At 39.7% G+C, this 18,960-nt stretch overlaps 1 protein-coding gene across 4 annotated transcripts in view; it reads right to left on the bottom strand.

Moving 5' to 3' along the window:
* Nucleotides 1–805: 805 nt before the first annotated feature.
* The window catches only part of TTC29 (tetratricopeptide repeat domain 29), a 163,644-nt gene continuing 145,489 nt past the window's right edge, over nt 806–18,960 (bottom strand). For 3 of the 4 annotated variants that reach the window (XM_070417228.1, XM_070417225.1, XM_070417226.1), the window contains 2 exons: nt 5,342–5,411; nt 4,552–5,048 (listed from right to left, as the gene is read on the bottom strand). In XM_070417228.1, the coding sequence (XP_070273329.1) occupies nt 5,377–5,411 (35 nt within the window). In that variant the 3' untranslated portion in view covers nt 4,552–5,048; nt 5,342–5,376. Of the gene's footprint in view, nt 1,857–4,551; nt 5,049–5,341; nt 5,412–18,960 lie in introns of those variants that run through there. The other variant, XM_070417227.1, reaches the window with a different exon arrangement.

Raw genomic sequence — 18,960 nt, forward strand, 5'->3', positions numbered from 1 at the left:
AATATTTGGTATGCAAATGATGTTATAGTGTACTTCTTCATGCATATGACTTCTGGGCTTAAATTCTTTTCTTAGCATAGATTACCATCATGAATTTATAGGATCTTGATATATGTTGTCAGATTCATTTCCAAAAACTTAACAATTTACAGGACTGAAGTTCTGTAAGCCAAGCATCACTTTCCCCCTCTTCCAGTAAGAGTACCTGCCTTTTTTAGTTTACTTGATTTTGTGGTATGCTTGGGCTGCAGGGGCCCAATCAGATTTCTTCCCTTGAGTTTTCATATACAGAGGCCCAATCAGACTTCTTCCCTTTCATATACAGAGTTGAGACATTCTGTCCTTTGGAGATTCTAAGCTGTATTGCTATAAGTTGGAGCTGTCTGCTGCCAGGATTCCTGACTTATGAAAAAAACTCTGCAACTGGGGAAAAGGAGGGTAATACAAAGAGAAGCTGAGATGAGACACTGTGGGTTGAGATGGAGGGTGTGAGAGGGGGAGAGAGAGAGGGTTAGAGAATAAGAGGAGTGAAGAGAGCAGAGGAGGGAATGGGAGATAAGTTGAAGGAGAGAGGAGAGAGGAGAGAGTTGAGTTCCTCATTTCAGTGATTCCTGAGGCCAATGGTGTCCATATCATTTCCAGTTACTTGAGCCAATAAGTCCTTTTATATGATTCAGTGAGTTTGAATGGGTTTTCTGTGGCTTTTTTCCCCCTGAAAGAATCCTAATATATAGTCCCACTTATTCTATAGTTTCAGTTTAAATTAAAAATCTATAGTATGAATTTCCTATTCTACCTTTTACTGATATCAAGTGTTAGTCATAATTAGCTCAGTATTAATTACTATGCATATCCATGCTTAAACTAAAAATGCTAAATTGGTTAGTTAGCATTTGAATCAAGCTTAGTGACAACAGAAGTAAATACATTTTAAATGGACAAATGAGGTGTTAAATTAGTATTAAAAGTTTATGGGATATTTATTCTTCACCTCAAATTTAACAATAGGATCATAACTTTTCCCTCTTCATCCCTCTCTAAGCTGCCTATTTTTAGGTAGAAAAATTCCAGGAAAAGATAATTTTTTTCACTATCATTTAATTTTTGATTTGTTCTTAAAAGATAAAATCTTATATTTATTTCCTTTAAGAGTATCCAAAATATTTCTTAGCTTTTTGTAATGCTTGGATTGTATCTGGGACCATATTTGAGTGTACCTTTCGTCCATTCCAGGTGTCTTGAGAAGTTCCCAAAGTGAGCTGGTTGACATATGCCATTGATTTGAACAATTTCTAAGTCTTTCCCCATAAAGAAGATGTGTGAAGGTCTCTGGGGAAAAAGGAGGCAGGGAATTGGTTAAAATTGTTGGATTCTCAAAGCACTTTATAGTGCTAATTTGTATAGCTAATCCAGAGGGAACTGCAACAAGTAGCATTTCCCAAACATTTTTTAACCATGGGGCACCTTTTTCATTTAACAGTTCATCTGCCATGTGTTTGATCCTGGAAATACAGCAGTAAACAAGACAAGAAGCTCTTTGCTTTCTAAGAATTTGTAGAACTTAGAAGCCATCTGCCCTGCTGGAAGCTGAGAACAAATGAGCACCCACATATCATCTGCCAAAGTATGTAAAAGCTAAACAGAAACCTAACAAATTATCCAAATGTATGTGTCCCATGATCTTGCATTTTTGATATATTTGTTAAATGACCCGGAAGGCTAGCCTTTCAGTTAGAATGTTTGGATTCCTTGGCACTTCGTTCTCTGATGGCAAAGAAAGAGCAGATTCCTGGCTCTCTGCACAGGTATGGGAAATCTTTGTCCCTCCTCTCAATTCTGCTGTCAACCTAAAAGTGCTAAAAAAGAAAAGAAAAAAAAAAAAGGTCTTAATAATGGAATTTAACTTAAAAAATAAAACTAGAAGAATACACAAGGATCAAATGAGATGAGGCACGGGAAAATGCTTCACAGACATTTGGTTAAAGTGTAAAATGTTTCCACCTGGCTATAAAGCAAGTCGTGTTCCTGGGCTGAAGAAACTGCAAGGAGACTAGTTGCTAGGAAGAGGAAGCTGGACGTTGCTATGTGATGTCATTACCTGGTGCCCACAGCCACTGTTTCCAGACCGGGCTGGTCTGTGGGCACATTTTGTGCCATGGGGTCATGGTAGCATTGGCTGTGATGTGGTGGGCTGCTGCTCCGGGGTGGTGGTGGGGCCTGTGTCCCACTTGGGGGAAGCTGAGTGTTGCTTTGTGGGCATCAGGTCCACAGTACCATTTTCCTGTAAATGGCCAGTGCATGTCACCTGCATTGAGTTTTTGTCCCTTAGTGGTCAGTGCGCATCATAGCTATCAGTCAGATAGACATTTAGCATATTAGCCTTTTATATTTATAGATTATATTTATAGATATTCTCACAAAACTTTCCAAACATTTTTAAAGGATCTTTAAAATTAATTTTGCTTACATTACAGCAAAAGGCTGTTATTACAGAAAGGCTTCAGAGAAAAAAAAATATTTGTTATTTGAACTTAGAACTTCAAGGCTACACTTATTCATATAAAAGGAAAAAAAGTTTTCTGATGGTTAGTTTTACTTTTTAAATAGAGTGAGAAGAGATGGGGTGTTTGTAATAAAAATGGTTAAGGAAACACATTACACCATGGTAAGATTCAGAGTTTCTGGGCTGGTAAATGCACCCAGCTGGTGCTGGGAGGGTGCCAGGCCTGAGGAGGGCATGGAAGTGCTGTGCCCCTCCCCCACACCTTGCCCTATCCATCTCTTCTATTGGTGGTTCAGTTATATCATTTATTATACCCTTTATTAGAGGCCTGATGCACGAAATTCATGCAAGGGCCTTGGCCCCGGCCCCTGCCACCACCGCCACGGCTGGGGGCCTCTTCTGCCTCTGCCTTGGCCCCTGCCCACTGCAGCTTTGTTTGGAAGAAAGGACATCCAGAAGGACATCTGGTCTAATTAGCATATTATGCTTTTATTATATAGATAATAAACTGGCAGATGTTTCCCTGTGTTTTGTGAGCTGTGATAGCAATTTATTGAACCTGAGGAGTGGGTCATAGAATTCCTGATTTGTAGCCAACATAATCAAAAATACAAGGAACAACTTAGAACTTGTGATTGGGTTCTCAAGTAGGGACAGTCTAGTAGAATTTGGCAGTCTAGTGGGGGCAGTCAGCATCAGAATCGAGTTAAATTATAAGATACCCACTGTCTGCCAAGAGTTGGAGAATTGCTTTTTGTAGAAAAACTCCACATTTGTTGTCAGAAGTGTTGTGAGTAGAGGAAATAGAGTTTTCCTTTGCACAGGTCAAACAAAGTGTTTTGAATAGTACCTAGCAATATGATAGTCATTATTGCTTATAATTATTTTATGTATGTTGAAAAGTTCCCCTGGAATTTTAGTACATATTTTTCCCAAAATTATTCCACATAGATTTCCTTAAGTTTATAATTATTTTTTCACTAGAGGCCCAGTGCATGAATTTGTGCACCAGTGGGGTCTCTTGGCCTGGCCTGTGCGATTGGGCCAAAACCAGCTCTCTGACATCCCCCAAGGGGTCCTGGATTGTGAGAGGATTCAGGCCAGGCTGAGGGACCCCACCGGTGCATAATTGGCGTCAGGGAGGGACATGGGAGCTTGGCCAGCTGGGGAGGGAACGTGGGAGGGCTCCAGGGCATGTCCGGCCCATTTTGCTCAGTCCCAATTGGCTGGACTACAAGAGCAAGCTAACCTACCGGTCAGAGCGTCTGCCTGCTGGTTGTCAGTGCACGTCATTGCGAGTGGTTGAGCAGCTTTAGCATATCATTAGCATATTATGCTTTGATTGGTTGAACAGCCGACCGGTCGACTGGACACTTAGCATATTAGGCTTTTATTATATAGGATTAGATACAATCAAATTTTGATTCTATGATAACACTATTTCTTATGGAATAGTGGATAAAAGGAAAGTTTTTACAGTTTATTTTACGGACAATTTTTTTAAAACATAGAATAGCTAACATTTATTACATCTTTGATTTCCTTCATCAATGTTGCATAGTTTTTCGCTTTTTAAAAATTATTATTTTTTTATTGTCTAAAGTTTTACATATTTCTCCTTTTCCCCCAATTGACACCCCCCCCCAGCCATTCCCACCCCAGGCAAGCCCCCACCGCCCCAGTGTCTGTGTCCATTGGTTGTACTAATATGCATTCATACAAGTCCTTTGGTTGCTCTCTAACCCCCCCTCCCCTACTATTCTTGTTCATCAAATTATGTTGATCATTATATCCCACATATGAGTGAGATCATGTGATACTTATGTTTCTCTGACTGGCTTATTTTGCTTAGCATAATGAATCCATTTCCATCCATGCTGTTGCAAATGGTAAAAGTTCCTTCTTTTTTACCACAGTGTAATATTCCATTGTGTAGATGTACCACAGTTTTTTTTTTATAATTTTTTTATTGCTTAAATTATTACGAAGAGTATTACATATGTCTCCTTTTTTTCCCCACGCCCTTGACAATCCCCTGGCCTCCCCTACCCCCCAGTGTCTTATGTCCATTGGTTATGCTTATATGCATTGTACCACAGTTTTTTAATCCACTCATCTGCTGATGGGCACTTAGGCTGTTTCCAAATCTTATCTATTGTAAATTGTGCTGCTATGAACATAGGGGTGCATATATCTTTTCTGATTGGTGTTTCTGGTTTCTTGGGATATATTCCTAGAAGTGGGATTACTGGGAGTCAAATGGGAGTTCCATTTTTAACTTTCTGAGGAAACTCTATGGGTAATTGTTAATATTCAAGCATTTTGGATATAATATATTTTCATGGACTTAGATGTTTTAGAAAAAATTTGTACATTGCAATACAAAATCCAATGAAAACATAGGCATAGTTTATTATAACTCTGTGTTATTTGTAACATACTACTATATAGAGAATTGAAGACTCCAGTGACATGATAAATTTCTTCTTGCTTTGTTGCTGAGTCAAAAGCTGGTTTAAGTCTCATTTTTTTATTAGTTGGAAATCTAAAATAAAATAAATTATAAAATTAAATTTTATATTAAGCTAGAAAGTAAATACACTTGCTTGGAAAGATATTATTGTTTTCTGTAATTTTCAGACATAGCTTAAAAGATGAAAAATACTTAACCTTGTGTGATATTTAACAGTAAATCTGATTTTTTAAAAATCAGTGTTTCAGAATTAGCTTATCAAGTGCTAGTTGAAATTATTCTTCATGTGTTTGAAGAATTAGATTATACTTAGCATCTTTACAATGTGAGCTCTTAATAGAAACTATTCACTTGATTTATCATACCCACTGAGTTGTTCTTCCAAGTGCTCTGAGGTGTGCTATATATTTTCCACTGTGGATCTTCTAGGGTCTCCTAAAGAAAAAAAATTATACAATTAATGGTTTATCACAAATACAACTCAGTTATTTTTAACTTGAACCTGGGAATCCCTTTTCAGGGATATCTACCCTAAGCACTTGTATGATAAAGGTATGTTTACCCTGTGTCACCAGGGCAGATAATATTGGCCAAAGATCGCCACAACAATATCTCCCCTCCCTCCATATTTTCCTCAACAGTTGACCTTGCCACTCCCTGATCAAGAGGTGGAAATGAATTCCCCTCTCCTTGAATTTGGGCTAGGCTTAGGACTCTGTCGTCAACAGAACGTGGAAGAAGTAACTGCCTGACTTCTGAGGCTAACTCCAAAAAGGCTATGCAGTTTCCACTCAGTGCTCTTAGGATGCTTGCTTTGACGGAAGCCAGTCATCATATAACAAGTCCTATTGCCCTGAGACTGTCATCCTGGAGACCATGAATAGATGCTCTAGTTCAGCGGTTCTCAACCTGTGGGTCGCGACCCCTTTGGGGGTCAAACGACCTTTTCACAGGGGTCGCCTAAGACCATCGGAAAACACATATATAATTACATATTGTTTTTGTGATTAATCACTATGCTTTAATTATGTTCAATTTGTAACAATGAAATTGGGGGTCACCACAACATGAGGAACTGTATTAAAGGGTTGCAGCATTAAGAAGGTTGAGAATCACTGCCCTAGTTGATAGTCCCCGCTGAGCCCAGCCTTCCAGCCATCCCACCAAGGCTACAGGCTGTGAGTGAAGCTGTCTCAGACTTTTCAAACCAGCCCATCTGTCAGCTGAGTACCACCGTTGGGTGACCTCAAATGATAGCCAAGCCATGCTTGAATTTCTAACCCAAAGAATTCTTGTGACATAGAAAATGCAACTACAACAGCCACATGTTGGGGATATGATGACTTGTTAAAGAAACACTCAGAAGGAAAAATAATTTAGAGCAATATAAAGTATGCAAATAATGCAATGAGATATGGGAAGTTTATAGATACAAATGAACATGTTTATTTGTTACTTAACTTCCATATCTGCCCTTCTGTTTTTGACTTGAAGCCACTGGAACTAATCTAATGAAATACGTTTTCTCCTTGCTTATGACAAGCCTCAGTTTCCAGGTCCCCCTTCATTTCTTGTATTCTGCTTTACCTCAGGCTCTGTAAGTTTCCTAGTTTGTTCCCATCTCACACCCACCACAGTTTCTGAAACAGTCCACTGTGTTCTCACCCTTTACTTTCTTGCTCTAACAGAAACGTGGCTGTCCTCTGCAGACACTGCCAGTGCAGAAGCCCTTTTTGTTTCCTATTCCTCAGTATTCTTACCATTGGACCTGAATATGGGTAGGTGTCCTTCTCACATCCTGTTCTCCTTCAGAACCTTTGGCCTCCCTCCTCTTCCCAAAGTTCGAATGACCAGTTTATACAATCAAGTATTATGATCTAGCTACAATTGATTTTTGCATTGGCTCATTGTTACTTTTCTTAATTTAGCAATTTCAATGTACATGTAGAAGATTCTTCCACCCAGAGTCTTAATTCCTTGAGCTCTATCCTTTTAAATCTGGACCTTCATCCACCCACAGTCATTAATTCCCATGGCCATACTTGGACTTAGTCATTACCAGAGACTGCAAGTCCCCTTCAAACTCAAGTTTCCTGTGTTTAACTACTTGACTGACAGCTTTTATCTTTTTAGATCACTCCTTCTAGGACACCAACCCCAGGAATTCTTCAAACTGGGACCTGCAATCCTACCACCTTTTCACTGATCCTCCTCACGTTAGTGAATTCTATTCCTTCTTCATACAATTTAAATTCCAGGGTCGTTCACTCCCTTGCATGTCGCCTGACTTCCTTACCCTTCTCCCACTTTGTCATGTGAACTTCACAAAACTGTAACCTCAGTTAAATACAACTCTGCCCATTCTTCTCATGCACAGTATAGCTCAAGTGGCCTCACTTTAAATTCATGGCCAGAGACAGCAATGGGACCCTTAATGCTTTTAGGCGATCCTATTAAACATTCCTAGTCCATTCATTCTTCTACATTCCTAGATGTCCATTTAACTCTTTTTTCTGTTTTCTCAAAACTCCAACCCTCTACAGGCATCATCATTTTCAGATGATGATTCATTTCCTAGTTTCAAGAGGGAATAAAAAACAGTAGGAAAAAACAACTTCCTCAAGTTCCGTGTCAAGAGTAACTCACCCATGCTCTCTCCTCCCTGTGCTCCCTTCAAAGGCCACCCCTCTACTTCTTCACTAGATCTCATCCTCCCCTGCCCACCACACAAGACATGACTCCAGTAACTCCTTCCGCCTCCAGCATCAGCTTTTCCTCTCTCTTCACCAGCATATAAATATTTAGTTGAAGTGACAAGCTTCAGTTCTCACCAATGAATGTGGACAGAGTGATACATTATGCTTCTGGGTCTGAGTGTTAGATGTCGGGCATTCATTTTCCCTTAAACTTTCCCTTTCCCTCAATCTTACACATGGAGCTATTACCTTAGGATTCATTTTCTACTATGTTGGCGTTGACGATACCCTAACTTAGTGGCTCACACTGCAGGTGATTTTGCCCCACTGGGGAATTTGAAAATGTCTGGAGACATTTTTGGTTGTCACGACAGGTAGGAGGACTTGTTACTGGCATTTAGTGGGAAGAGGTTCGGGATGCTGCTAAACATTCAACAATGCCTATCACAGCCATTTCATCTCCCTTCCACAATAAAAAAATTCATCCAGATCAAAATGTCAACAGGGCAAGATTGAGAAACCCTGTTCTAGAGGGTGGTGAGGCAGGCAGATGGAAGACGATGGCCCCCTGAATGTCAGTGGGGCTACCGCATTAATATAAATGGCCTGCTTAAGGATTAGGAAATACATATATAATTTTAAAACTGCTGTACTTTTGGGGATCTTGAAACAGGAGCTTAGCTGTTACCTTAACTAGTATGTGCCGGAAGCCAATTCCAGCATGTCAGCAAGGGCTGAATCATCTGGAGTGGCTGAAGGGCATTTCCCCAAACCTGAAAAGGGATGATTGCTTGCTGCCAGACACCTTAGGCCATCTTAATCTACATGTTATTGCCTCCTACTGGCCAAACACCTGAACAGCCATAGGCGATTTTGCCAAATCTGACAATGGCCTCTGTATACGAAAACTCTGACCCTTTGAAGTGTATATCTCTGCCTCACCTCAGGACAACCTGTGTTAATAAAAAGCATGGGGTCCAGAGACGAGAAGATCTTAGTTTCTTTAACTAGGCTCCTCTGACCCCCAAATGCCTTTCAAAATTATGTTTCGTCTCTAGACTCTTTATTAAGTTACACACAGCCCCTTCTCCAGATTGCTGAACCCTTTTTAATGCCGGAGCAAGAACCCCGGCAAGTATGCCCTATCATTGTTTTAGGTAAATAACTACCTTGGGGTTCTCAGTTTAATATTTTTCACTGCATCACAATATATAGAAGCATAGTAACATCCTGGTGCCTCTTTTAGATCTAATGTCTAAAACTCAGCATTCTTGGTATGGCAGATGTAACAATATCTCTTAAGCTGGAGAAATCCTTCCTGGATTTCCTAAGTTTGAAATTGTGCCTGAGTAGCCTCAAGTAATTGTTTAGCATTCATTCCCCAGATGTTGAGGAGTGGTGATTATTATTGAGGAATATTTCCCAAGTAAATTATCTGAGAAAAATAGCTCTATCTGTAGCGATTCTTTTCAATGTAGGCCACATTTGCTGGTTTAAATAGAAGACATTAATGTTCTCTCTGCGCTAGGAAACATTAGCGATGATTAATTACATAGGGGAGCACTTTACCTCATCATTCAAGTGTTCTGATGCTTTTATTTGCAACAAGGAGAGCACCACAGGGGTGCTCACTCTTGCTTCCATCTTGGTAGACGCTCTCATTTAGATTCCTCACCTAGGTTTTCTGCTGTGAGTCTGACTGACAATGTGATTTGAGATGTTTGATCTGTAGGTCTTCAAGGAAGCTGGAAGATTAGGACCAATTCACCCCAGCAAGGGAGACCAAACCAAGACAAAGTTGAGAGTGTGATAATTGCTTATACTGTCGCCCACTTCAGTAGAAACAAGCACTAATTTGTTGCTAATATGAGGAATCTTAAATGGTAGAGTCCCTCAAGCAGGCAACAAAAGGATCTCATTTATACCACCACTTAGCCTACATTGTACCAAAGAGCAATGGAATAAGTCAGCAAATGCTGAATTGCAATAAACCTACCACGCACCCTTTTATTTGAAAACAATGACGTATAATTTTCAAATATGTAATACAGTATTATAAATAAATTTTATAAATAAACTAATATTTTTTAAATGTTATCTGTAGAAAAGTACAAATCAAAATGGAGGAGATACTACCTGGTAGTTTTGTAACTGAAAAGGTGAATTTTTATAATTTTGCCATGCAAAACATTTTTAGTGGCTGTATTCTTGAAAAAAGTAAATAATAACTCATACATAAAGGTTGTGTCAGAGTTTATAGACTTAGACCCCTGGTAATGGATTCAACCTTTCCACAACAAATCAAAAGTATTGTATGCTCACATGAATATACAGTAGTCATTACCTTAAATTTAAAACTCACTATAAACAGCAAACACATAGAGCAGGATATGAAGGCTGTATTGTATCAGTGTGGTCTGCAGAGAATTTCTTCATATGGTTTTTGCCTTGTTGAAATATATGCTGCAGTTCAAGGGTAAAGGGATTACTTCTGAATAGTCATCACAGGGGTTGATTACGTTCGTATATCATATTTAGCCGGACCCTGCAGGCTATTATTCCATTAGCCACGCTGGTTCTGCTATTGTCAAAAAGTTGATCACCTAACGTTAAAAAACTGTGCTTTCTGTTGACCTTATCAAAATGATGCAAAAGCTTTTGTTAAAAAATAAACTAGAGTGTGTTTTATGAAAACAATTAAGAATAAATGCTATGTATACAAATGCATATATCTTATGGGTGCTTTTAGCATTATGCCATGAAGAGATTATATTTTGCTTTAGCATTTCAGCGCATTCTACTTAAAGTCATAGATTCAATTTTAGTAGAAACAATACTTTTTTTTCATTGATAGCAGAGAGTCTCAGAAACTGATTTCTGAAAGAAAAAAAAAAAAGCCTTTCCCTTCTTCCCATGTATTCAAATCATATAAAATTAAAACCATGGAAGTAAGCCCACTATATTAATATTAATACAATAGTATAACTACAATGGCCTAATTACAATATGGTTTTATAAGGCAACTATACTAAGGAGAAAAGAGTTTTGTTTGAGGAAATATGTATATAAATTGAAAATTTGCCCTGGCCAGTGTTTCTCAGTGGTTAGAGCATTGGCCCTCACACCAAAGGGTTTGATTCCCAGTCAAGGTCACATGCCTGGGCTACAGGTTTGATCCCTAGCTGGGGCGTTTGGGAGGCAACCGATTGATGTGATGTGTCTCTCTCACATTGATTTTTCTTCTCTCTCTCTCTCTCTTTCTCTCTCTCTCTCTCCCTCCTCCCTCTCTCCTTTCCACTCTCTCTTAAAAAATCAATGGAAACATATCCTCTGGTGAGGATTTAAAAAAAAGAAAGAAAATTTGTCATTCACACTTGATAATGATAAAATAACTTCAAATAAATAAATAAGCATTTATTTATTATTCTGTAGACAATGGTTATGTAGTTTCAGTCATTTAATCATAACAGATTTTTTTTTAAAGAAGTGAGTTAAATATATATTCTTATAAACCCTGAATCCCATTACCAATTTAAAACATGATTTGATAAGTTTGACTTTTAACCCATGGTATCACAAATTAGCTATAGGTGAAGTACCGAAATGATGGTATAACTTTGAAAAAGATATCGACAGTTATGGCTTTATTATTTTAAAGAACCTACATAAAACTTTTACTAGAATCAGGTTACAAAAGCTGTCCTTTGGGAACAAAGATGATTTTGAAGCGATCTCCGTTGAACAGCCAGTTTTTGAACATGCTCCCAGAGCGGTGGCGGATTGGCATAGCCTCATTTGTCCTTTTCCGCATGCTCCTCCTTGTAACTGATGGTGTGGAAAATGTCTGGTCAGGGACAGAGCCTGCCGTCCTGGAGCACAGCCAGGCGCTAATTTTGGCCTCATTAGCTCTGTTCTCTAATTGACTGAACTTTTCAGCAAGTGGAAGTTTCCTAATATTTCTTGTACTTGGTTGCCTTTAGCCACTCCACTTGATACTCACAGCAGAGGAGTGGGTATCAGTTGGGAGGAAACAGATGGCACATTCTACTGGGAGTCTGAAGAGACTAATGAACGGACTATTGAGAGGTGAGGGCAGGGCTGAGGAACCAACAAGGGATGCGGAAACACCTAGCACCTTGCCATGAAGGGAGGCCATGCCATCATCTTCCCTAGGGCTGAAGGTAAAGGGGGGAGAGGATGGTGTTATTGCACCCTGAGTGAGAAGGGGAGGTTTAGAAAAGGGGTCAGCCAGTAGAATCCAGAAGCAGCAGTTGTAGGGAGTCACCACTGCAGAACTGAGCTGAAGTCAGGGGCAGAGAAATAATTCCCAGACTTCTTTACCTTCCTCACCTGCTGATACCCTGCTGGTGACTCCCTTTGGACTGATCCAAACCAGGAAGCCAGAGGCAAGTGAACCTGTGAGATGCAGTCTGAAGTCAGTGTCCTGTGACACAGAGCAAAGTGGGACAATGGATCCTGGTGTGTGTGTGTGTGTGTGTGTGTGTATGTGTGTGGTGTGTGTGAGAAATAGCATATAACAATCACAAAATGAAATTTAGTCATGGGAAGAGCAGTTTATGTGTCCATGTACTTGATGCTAGCATATAATTTGCTGCTTCTCTTTCCCTTTCTCCTTCCCCCACTCCACATTTGTGTGTGTGTGTGTGGGGGGGGGGGGGCGGGGGGGAGGGGGTAATATTGGTTTCTCATTCATCTTGTCATGGACTTCTCATCTAACAGTTCTGTAAAAATTCTATAAACTGAAGCCTGAAATTATAGACTTAACCTCACTCTACCAAGAAAATGTATGAGTTGTTTCCTAGTAAGACTCTCCTACTTTTTGTAAACAAACGGAAAGGTAATTGTTCTGTGCTTTGAAGTTGAGGTTATGATGTGGTTATGCCATAGCTGGTGAGTATGACAGTCAAGATATAAACTTTTAAGGCGGGACACATATTTTAAGTTTGGGCAGATTCTTCCAAGTGTCAAAATGGACATGTACTCTTCATATTACAGATTCTGGTATATAGCAATTCCCTTTCCAAAGGGTTTTGTTAATATTTGAAGCCAACGAAAATTTATGCAAGGATCAGAAGTATATTCTAACTCAAAAATAGGGGTTCTTTTCTTTCCTGTAAGCATCATTATCTTAAATAGGTGGAATGGGGTTAGGCCTGGAAGTATTGAAGATACCATATTAGCACAAAATTATATTGAATTTCTTCTTCTGGATATTGAAACTTTAATGAGAGTTTCTCCTTTAAATCTGTCAATCTATGTAGATGCTAAATACTTTCTTAAGGTAAATAAATACAATGTTGATGTCTTCATACTGTTCATTTTATTTCTCCTGCTAATGCTACATTACAAATTCTGCATTTTTTTTCTAGTCAAGATGGAGGAACAGAAATCAGTTTACCCTCTTTCTTGAAACAATACCTCCATCAGCTCCCCCAAAATCCTTGAACAAAATATAGAAAACAATGATTTCGAAGACACTGGACCTGAGATAACAAAAGTCAGTGATTCCTGAAAGACAGGAAACAAGCAATATGATCCCTATGATTGCCCAGCTTGCTGCCTTGAGGAAGCTTCCAGTCATGGCTCAGAGAGGGAGAACCCAGGGAGAGCCCAGAGAACTTCCTTAGTTGAGGAGATGAAACTGAGAGGCTGGGGAGAGCCAGGCAAAAATAAATCAATGAAGACTGACACAGTCATTAGAAACCCGTGTACTGGAGAGGAGAAAGCTGCACACAGAATCCTGGAGATCTGTGAAGGCCACCTGCAAATATTCAGCGAAGGACAGGTCACAGCATATATGTGAGGAAACTACTCAAGGATGAGGAAAGAACAATGCAAAAGAATGTCAATGAACAGTATATGGTGTTCACAGAAGGCTAGGAATGCTCCTTGTTGTCACCAGCCAGAACAGAAAAACTCAAAATTCATAGTGCATTGGGTAGAGTACCCAGAAAGTTCTTGACTAAGAGGTGGGGAATAATTACCCCTAGACAAAAGCTTTCTCTGACCCCACCTAACAGATCTCAAAAGAAAACCCAAAAGGAGCAAATTGTTTCCAGATAACTTTATTGCATCTCTGAATAAAGCTCAAGAATATTTACAGGACTAAAAAAGTATCCAGCAACAAAAATAAGGCAAAATTAAAAATGTCTGTCATCTAATAAAAATTACAAACTATGAAAGGAAGCATAATAAGGAGAAAAATCAATCAATCAAGACTGACACAGTCATTAGAATTTGGAATAAACACATTGAAAGTTATTATAGCTGTATTTTAGACATTAAAGAGTGTTTAGACACATGGAAGGTAAAATGAAAGAAAGCATTAGTGAAATTGAAGACAGAATAAAAACTACCTGAAATAAGACAAAGAAAGATCAAGAATTAAAAAGATGAATGGAACATCAGTGAGCTATAGGACAGCTTCAGGCAACATACTATATATGTTATTAGAGTTCTGGAAGATGATGGGTGAATAATGTAAAAAATTAAAATTAATGAATATCACAAACCCACAGATCTAAAGTAAAAGAAACCTACAATACTAAAAAATACAATACCCTGTTAAACTTAGACTACTATACCCAGTAAAAATATCTTTAAAAAATGAATGCAACATGGACACAGATAACAATGTGCTAATTGTTGCGGGGGGGGGGGGGGCAATAAAGGGTAATGGAAAACAAATAAAATTTAAAAATGAATACAAAATAAAGACTTTTTTTAAAAAATATATTTTATTGATTTTTTACAGAGAGGAAGGGAGAGAGATAGAGAGTTAGAAACATCAATGAGAGAGACATCAATCAGCTGCCTCCTGCACATCTCCTACGGGTGCCCGCAACCCAGGTACATGCCCTTGACCGGAATCGAACCTGGGACCTTTCAGTCTGCAGGCCGACGCTCTATCCACTGAGCCAAACCGGTTTCGGCCAAAACAAAGACTTTTTGAGAAACAAAGCTGAAGCAATTCATCAGCAGTAGACAGCACTACAAGAAATGATTAAGTCCTCAGGCAGAAGAAAAATGACACCAGATGGAAATCTGAATCTATGCTAAGAAATGAAAAACATCAGAAATAGTAAATACATGAATGAATATAAAATATTTTTTTAATTTAAAAATTTCTTCAAGTAACATTTGATTATTTAAACAAAATAATACTAATAGATTGTGGAGTTTATACTATATGTAAAAGTATAATATATGATAACAACACTGCAAAGGCTGGGAGCGGAGAAATAGAAGTATGCTTCTCAATGTTCTTATGTCTATTAGAGCCCTGGTGCACGAAATTCGTGCACTGGAGGGAGGGGGGGTACCTCAGCCTGGCCTGAGCCCTCTTGTAGTCCGGGAGCCCTTGGGGGATTTCTGACTGATAGCTTAGGCCCGCTTCTTGTGGGGAGCTGGACTGAACTGCCAGACGGACATCCTTAGCACTGCTGCGGAGGCAGGAGAGGCTCCCACCACCACTGCTGCACTTGCCAGCCATGAGCCCGGCTTCTAGCTGAGCAGTGCTCCCCCTGTGGGAGCGCACTGACCACCAGGGGACAGATCCTGCATTGAGCATCTGCCTCCTGGTGGTCAGTGCACGTCATAGCAACCGGTCGTTCCACTCTTTGGCTGATTTGCATATTAGCCTTTTCTTATATAGGATGCTAAATGGTCTAATGTCACGTGAAAGTAAACTGTGATAAATTAAGGATATATGCTGATCATTACTTTTGTTTTCACATTTTAGTTTATACTTTTTGTTTTAACTATTTTGGATAAAAGGAAAAAAACCCTCAAGATTTGAAAATCATCATATCTCAAACCTAAAAATGAGGAAATCTACCTCTAATTTAAACCTTCATTTGAAAATCTATCTTGCTTATATATTTTCCTGAACTGAAGCTTGAGGATGAATTAATGACTTAAAAGCAGTAACCATTTTATTATCACTCCCAAAGTTTAATTGTCCTTGACCAAATTAGGTGAAATGTAATATCCTATATACTAGTAATAAAACCCTAATATGCAAATCAACCAAATGGCGGAACGACCGTTTGCTATGATGTGCACTGACCACCAGGGGCAGACATTCAACACAGGAGCTGCCCCCTGGTAGTCAGTGCGCTCCCACAGGGGGAGCACTGCTCAACCAGAAGCAGGGCTCATGACTGGTGAGAGCAGCGGCGGTGGCAGGAGCCTCTCCTGCCTTTGCTGCAGGTGGGCGGTAAGAAGCAAGGGGTCCCAGACTGTGAGAGAGCACAGGCCAGGCTGAGGAACCCCCCTAGTGCACAAAATTTCATGCACTGGGCCTCTAGTATGTAATATAAATCTAAATACTGGTAGAAGATTTGGAATTTTTTTCTGGTGCTTTTATAAGAATAATAGTGTTTGGAAAACACACAAACTCCATGCTTTTTTCATGAACAGACTACTTTAGAACAAAGGAGTGTATAGGAACTAACATTTTCAATAAATAATGTAGAGATGTAAAAATTAATATTTTTTGCAAAACATGAATTTTCCAATGTACGCTGGGATTTTCAAACAAAAGATGCTGTAGGTATACAATATCCAGTCCAAATATTATGAGTCAATATGGACCTTGTCAGCAGCAAAGTTTTTAGTAAATTCTAGTTCCTAGAAATAGATCTTCCTTGAAAAACCAAAACAATTCTCCCGCCAGTATTATCAGGAGCTTGTTAGGAATGCAGACCTAGTAAATTAGAATCCACATTTTAAAAGGATCTCAAGGTGATTCATTTTCTCATTAACATTTGAGACTCATCTATATATACTAGAGGCCCGGTGCATGAATTTGTGTACCAGTGGGATCCCTCAACCTGGCCTGTGGGATAGGGCCGAAACCAGCTCTCTGACATCCCCTGAGGGGTCCTGGATTGTGAGAGGGAGCAGGCCAGGCCAAGGATCCCCACCAGTGCACGATCGGGGTTAGGGAGGGATGTGGGAGGTTGGCCAGCCAGGGAGGGACCACAGGAGGGCTCCAGGGCATGTCCAGCCTGTCTCGCTCAGTCCCGATCAATCGGCCAGAGCCCTAGCAGCAAGCTAACTTACTGGTCAGAGTGTCTGCCCCCTGGTGGTCAGTGCACATCTTAGCGAGCGATTGAGTGGCCTTAGCATATCATTAGCATATATGCTTTGATTGGTTGAACGGACAACTGGATGACCCAGCACTTAGCATATTAGGCTTTTATTATATAGGATAAAAGCCTAAGTGACCATTCGACTGTTGGACCCGTAGCTATGACACGCACTGACCACCAGGGGGCAGATGCTCAATGCACAGGCATGGAAACATGGAATAGACTGATGAATTTCAGAGGAAAGGGGGTCAGCGGAGGGTGGGAAGAGATGAATCAAAGATCTTATATGCATACTAGAGGCCTGGTGTAGGGATTCATGCACTGGTGGGGTCCCTCAGCCTGACCTGTGGGGATCGGGCTGAAACTGGCAGTCTGACATCCCCCGAGGGGTCCCGATTGCAAGAGGGTGCAGGCCAGGCCAAGGGACCCCACTGGTGCACGAATCTGTACACAGGGCCTCTAGTTGTTTTATATAAGCTTACTCTTACTTATACTATTTAAGGTAGGAGCAAAATGGCATACTCTGTAAAAGGTGAAGTAATAGCTACTTGTCTTGCTTAGTTGTAACATTCAGATCATAAGTAGAAATTAGATTTGTTTCCATGGATTGAGAATGTATGCTGTACCAGGGAATGTAATTGGGACTTTTTAAAAAAACCTCTCAACCACCTTATGCTCCAGGTATTATTATCCCTGCTTTCAGAAAAGGAAACCAAAGGTTGGAGAGATTAACTTGCTCCATATCACTCATATATGACTGGCTCAGTGGAGATTCAAACCCAGGTTGGATTGGATCCAAAGGCCATGCTCCTTTAAAAAGTCTTTTTTTTTTTTTTTTGAATCTATTGGTCAATTTAGTGACACTGGTCAATAAAACCACACATGTTTCAAGTGCACAGCTTTATAACACACCATCTGCATACTGCATTGTGTGCTCAAAGTCAAGTCTCTTACCGCCACCATTTATCTCCACTTTGTCCTCTTACCGCCACCCCCACCCCCCTCCCTCTGGCAATCACCACATTGTTGTCTGTATCTATGATGTCTTTTTTTCTCTTAACCCCTTCACCTTTTTCACCCAGGCCCCAACCCCATTCCCTTCTGACAGCTGTCAGTCTGTTCTATGTATCTATGATTCTGGTTCTATTTTGTTAGGTTATTTTATTCATTAGATTCCACATAATCATATGGTATGCGTCGTCCATGCTCCTAACTTTTATACTCATTCTTACTCCAGTGAATTCAGAAGGAAGGTGAGTAACAAGAAAGGCTCCAGGCCACTCAATGTGTTGGGCATGGAGAGGTTGATTTATCTGACTTTGTGGAGAAAGCCTATTTAGTTCTTAATCGTTATTTGTCTATTTAATTTCCTGTCTTCTAGAGACTGCTTCTAATGCAGCAGTTTAAAAAATTGCCACGTGCCCCAGGGATGTCCCTGCAGACCACTAGTCTGACACATAGGCCAGGACAACTGAGTTTGGACTAATCCTAATCCAGGGTTTGCATCATGTGAGTTGTTGCTGCCTTTATTTCATTATACTTTGACTGGACCCCTAATGGATTTGGCTTCATAAAGTCAGGAAAAGAGGGGAAGAAAGCAATTTATTCATGTTTTCACGGGAGCTCGCTGCAGACATGAAATTTCTCTAAAAATGCAAATCATTTGGTGCAACACAAGTGAAACTGGGGAGCTAAAGCTCTTAGAGGAAAGCGCTTTCCCAGGGCTAATGTTTTTATGCCAAGTGATTGAATAAATCGATCCATTTATTACAACATCTTCACTTAAGTATTTTATCCCTAGATGAATGTGTGTAAGGGTACCAGAGGACTTTTCTTTATCACTACGAAAATTGATTACACTTGTTAATTTGGCTTTTAATCTTAGGTATATCAAAATAAATACCATAAACAAGTGTAGAAGAAATCAATATAGATCTCTTCAATATCAGATTGATCAAAAAAGGATTTAGTAAGACTCTAAGATGTAAAATAGTAATGTACAAACTAAGCCCTTACTTATGTAATATGACTTTGGACGAGCACATGACTGAAAGAAACTATTTCTGAAAATAGAAATGGTGCACTTTCGTTGCATTAAGGAAAAATCCCCAGAAGGCCTACCTATCCAAGGTATCTAATGTGAACATTCGTTTTTAAAACATTTCTTGTCTT

Source organism: Myotis yumanensis, unplaced genomic scaffold (genome assembly GCF_028538775.1).
Source record: "Myotis yumanensis isolate MYYU_CA2020_CCGP unplaced genomic scaffold, mMyoYum1.0.hap1 SCAF_5, whole genome shotgun sequence".
Taxonomy (NCBI): Eukaryota; Metazoa; Chordata; class Mammalia; order Chiroptera; family Vespertilionidae; genus Myotis; species Myotis yumanensis.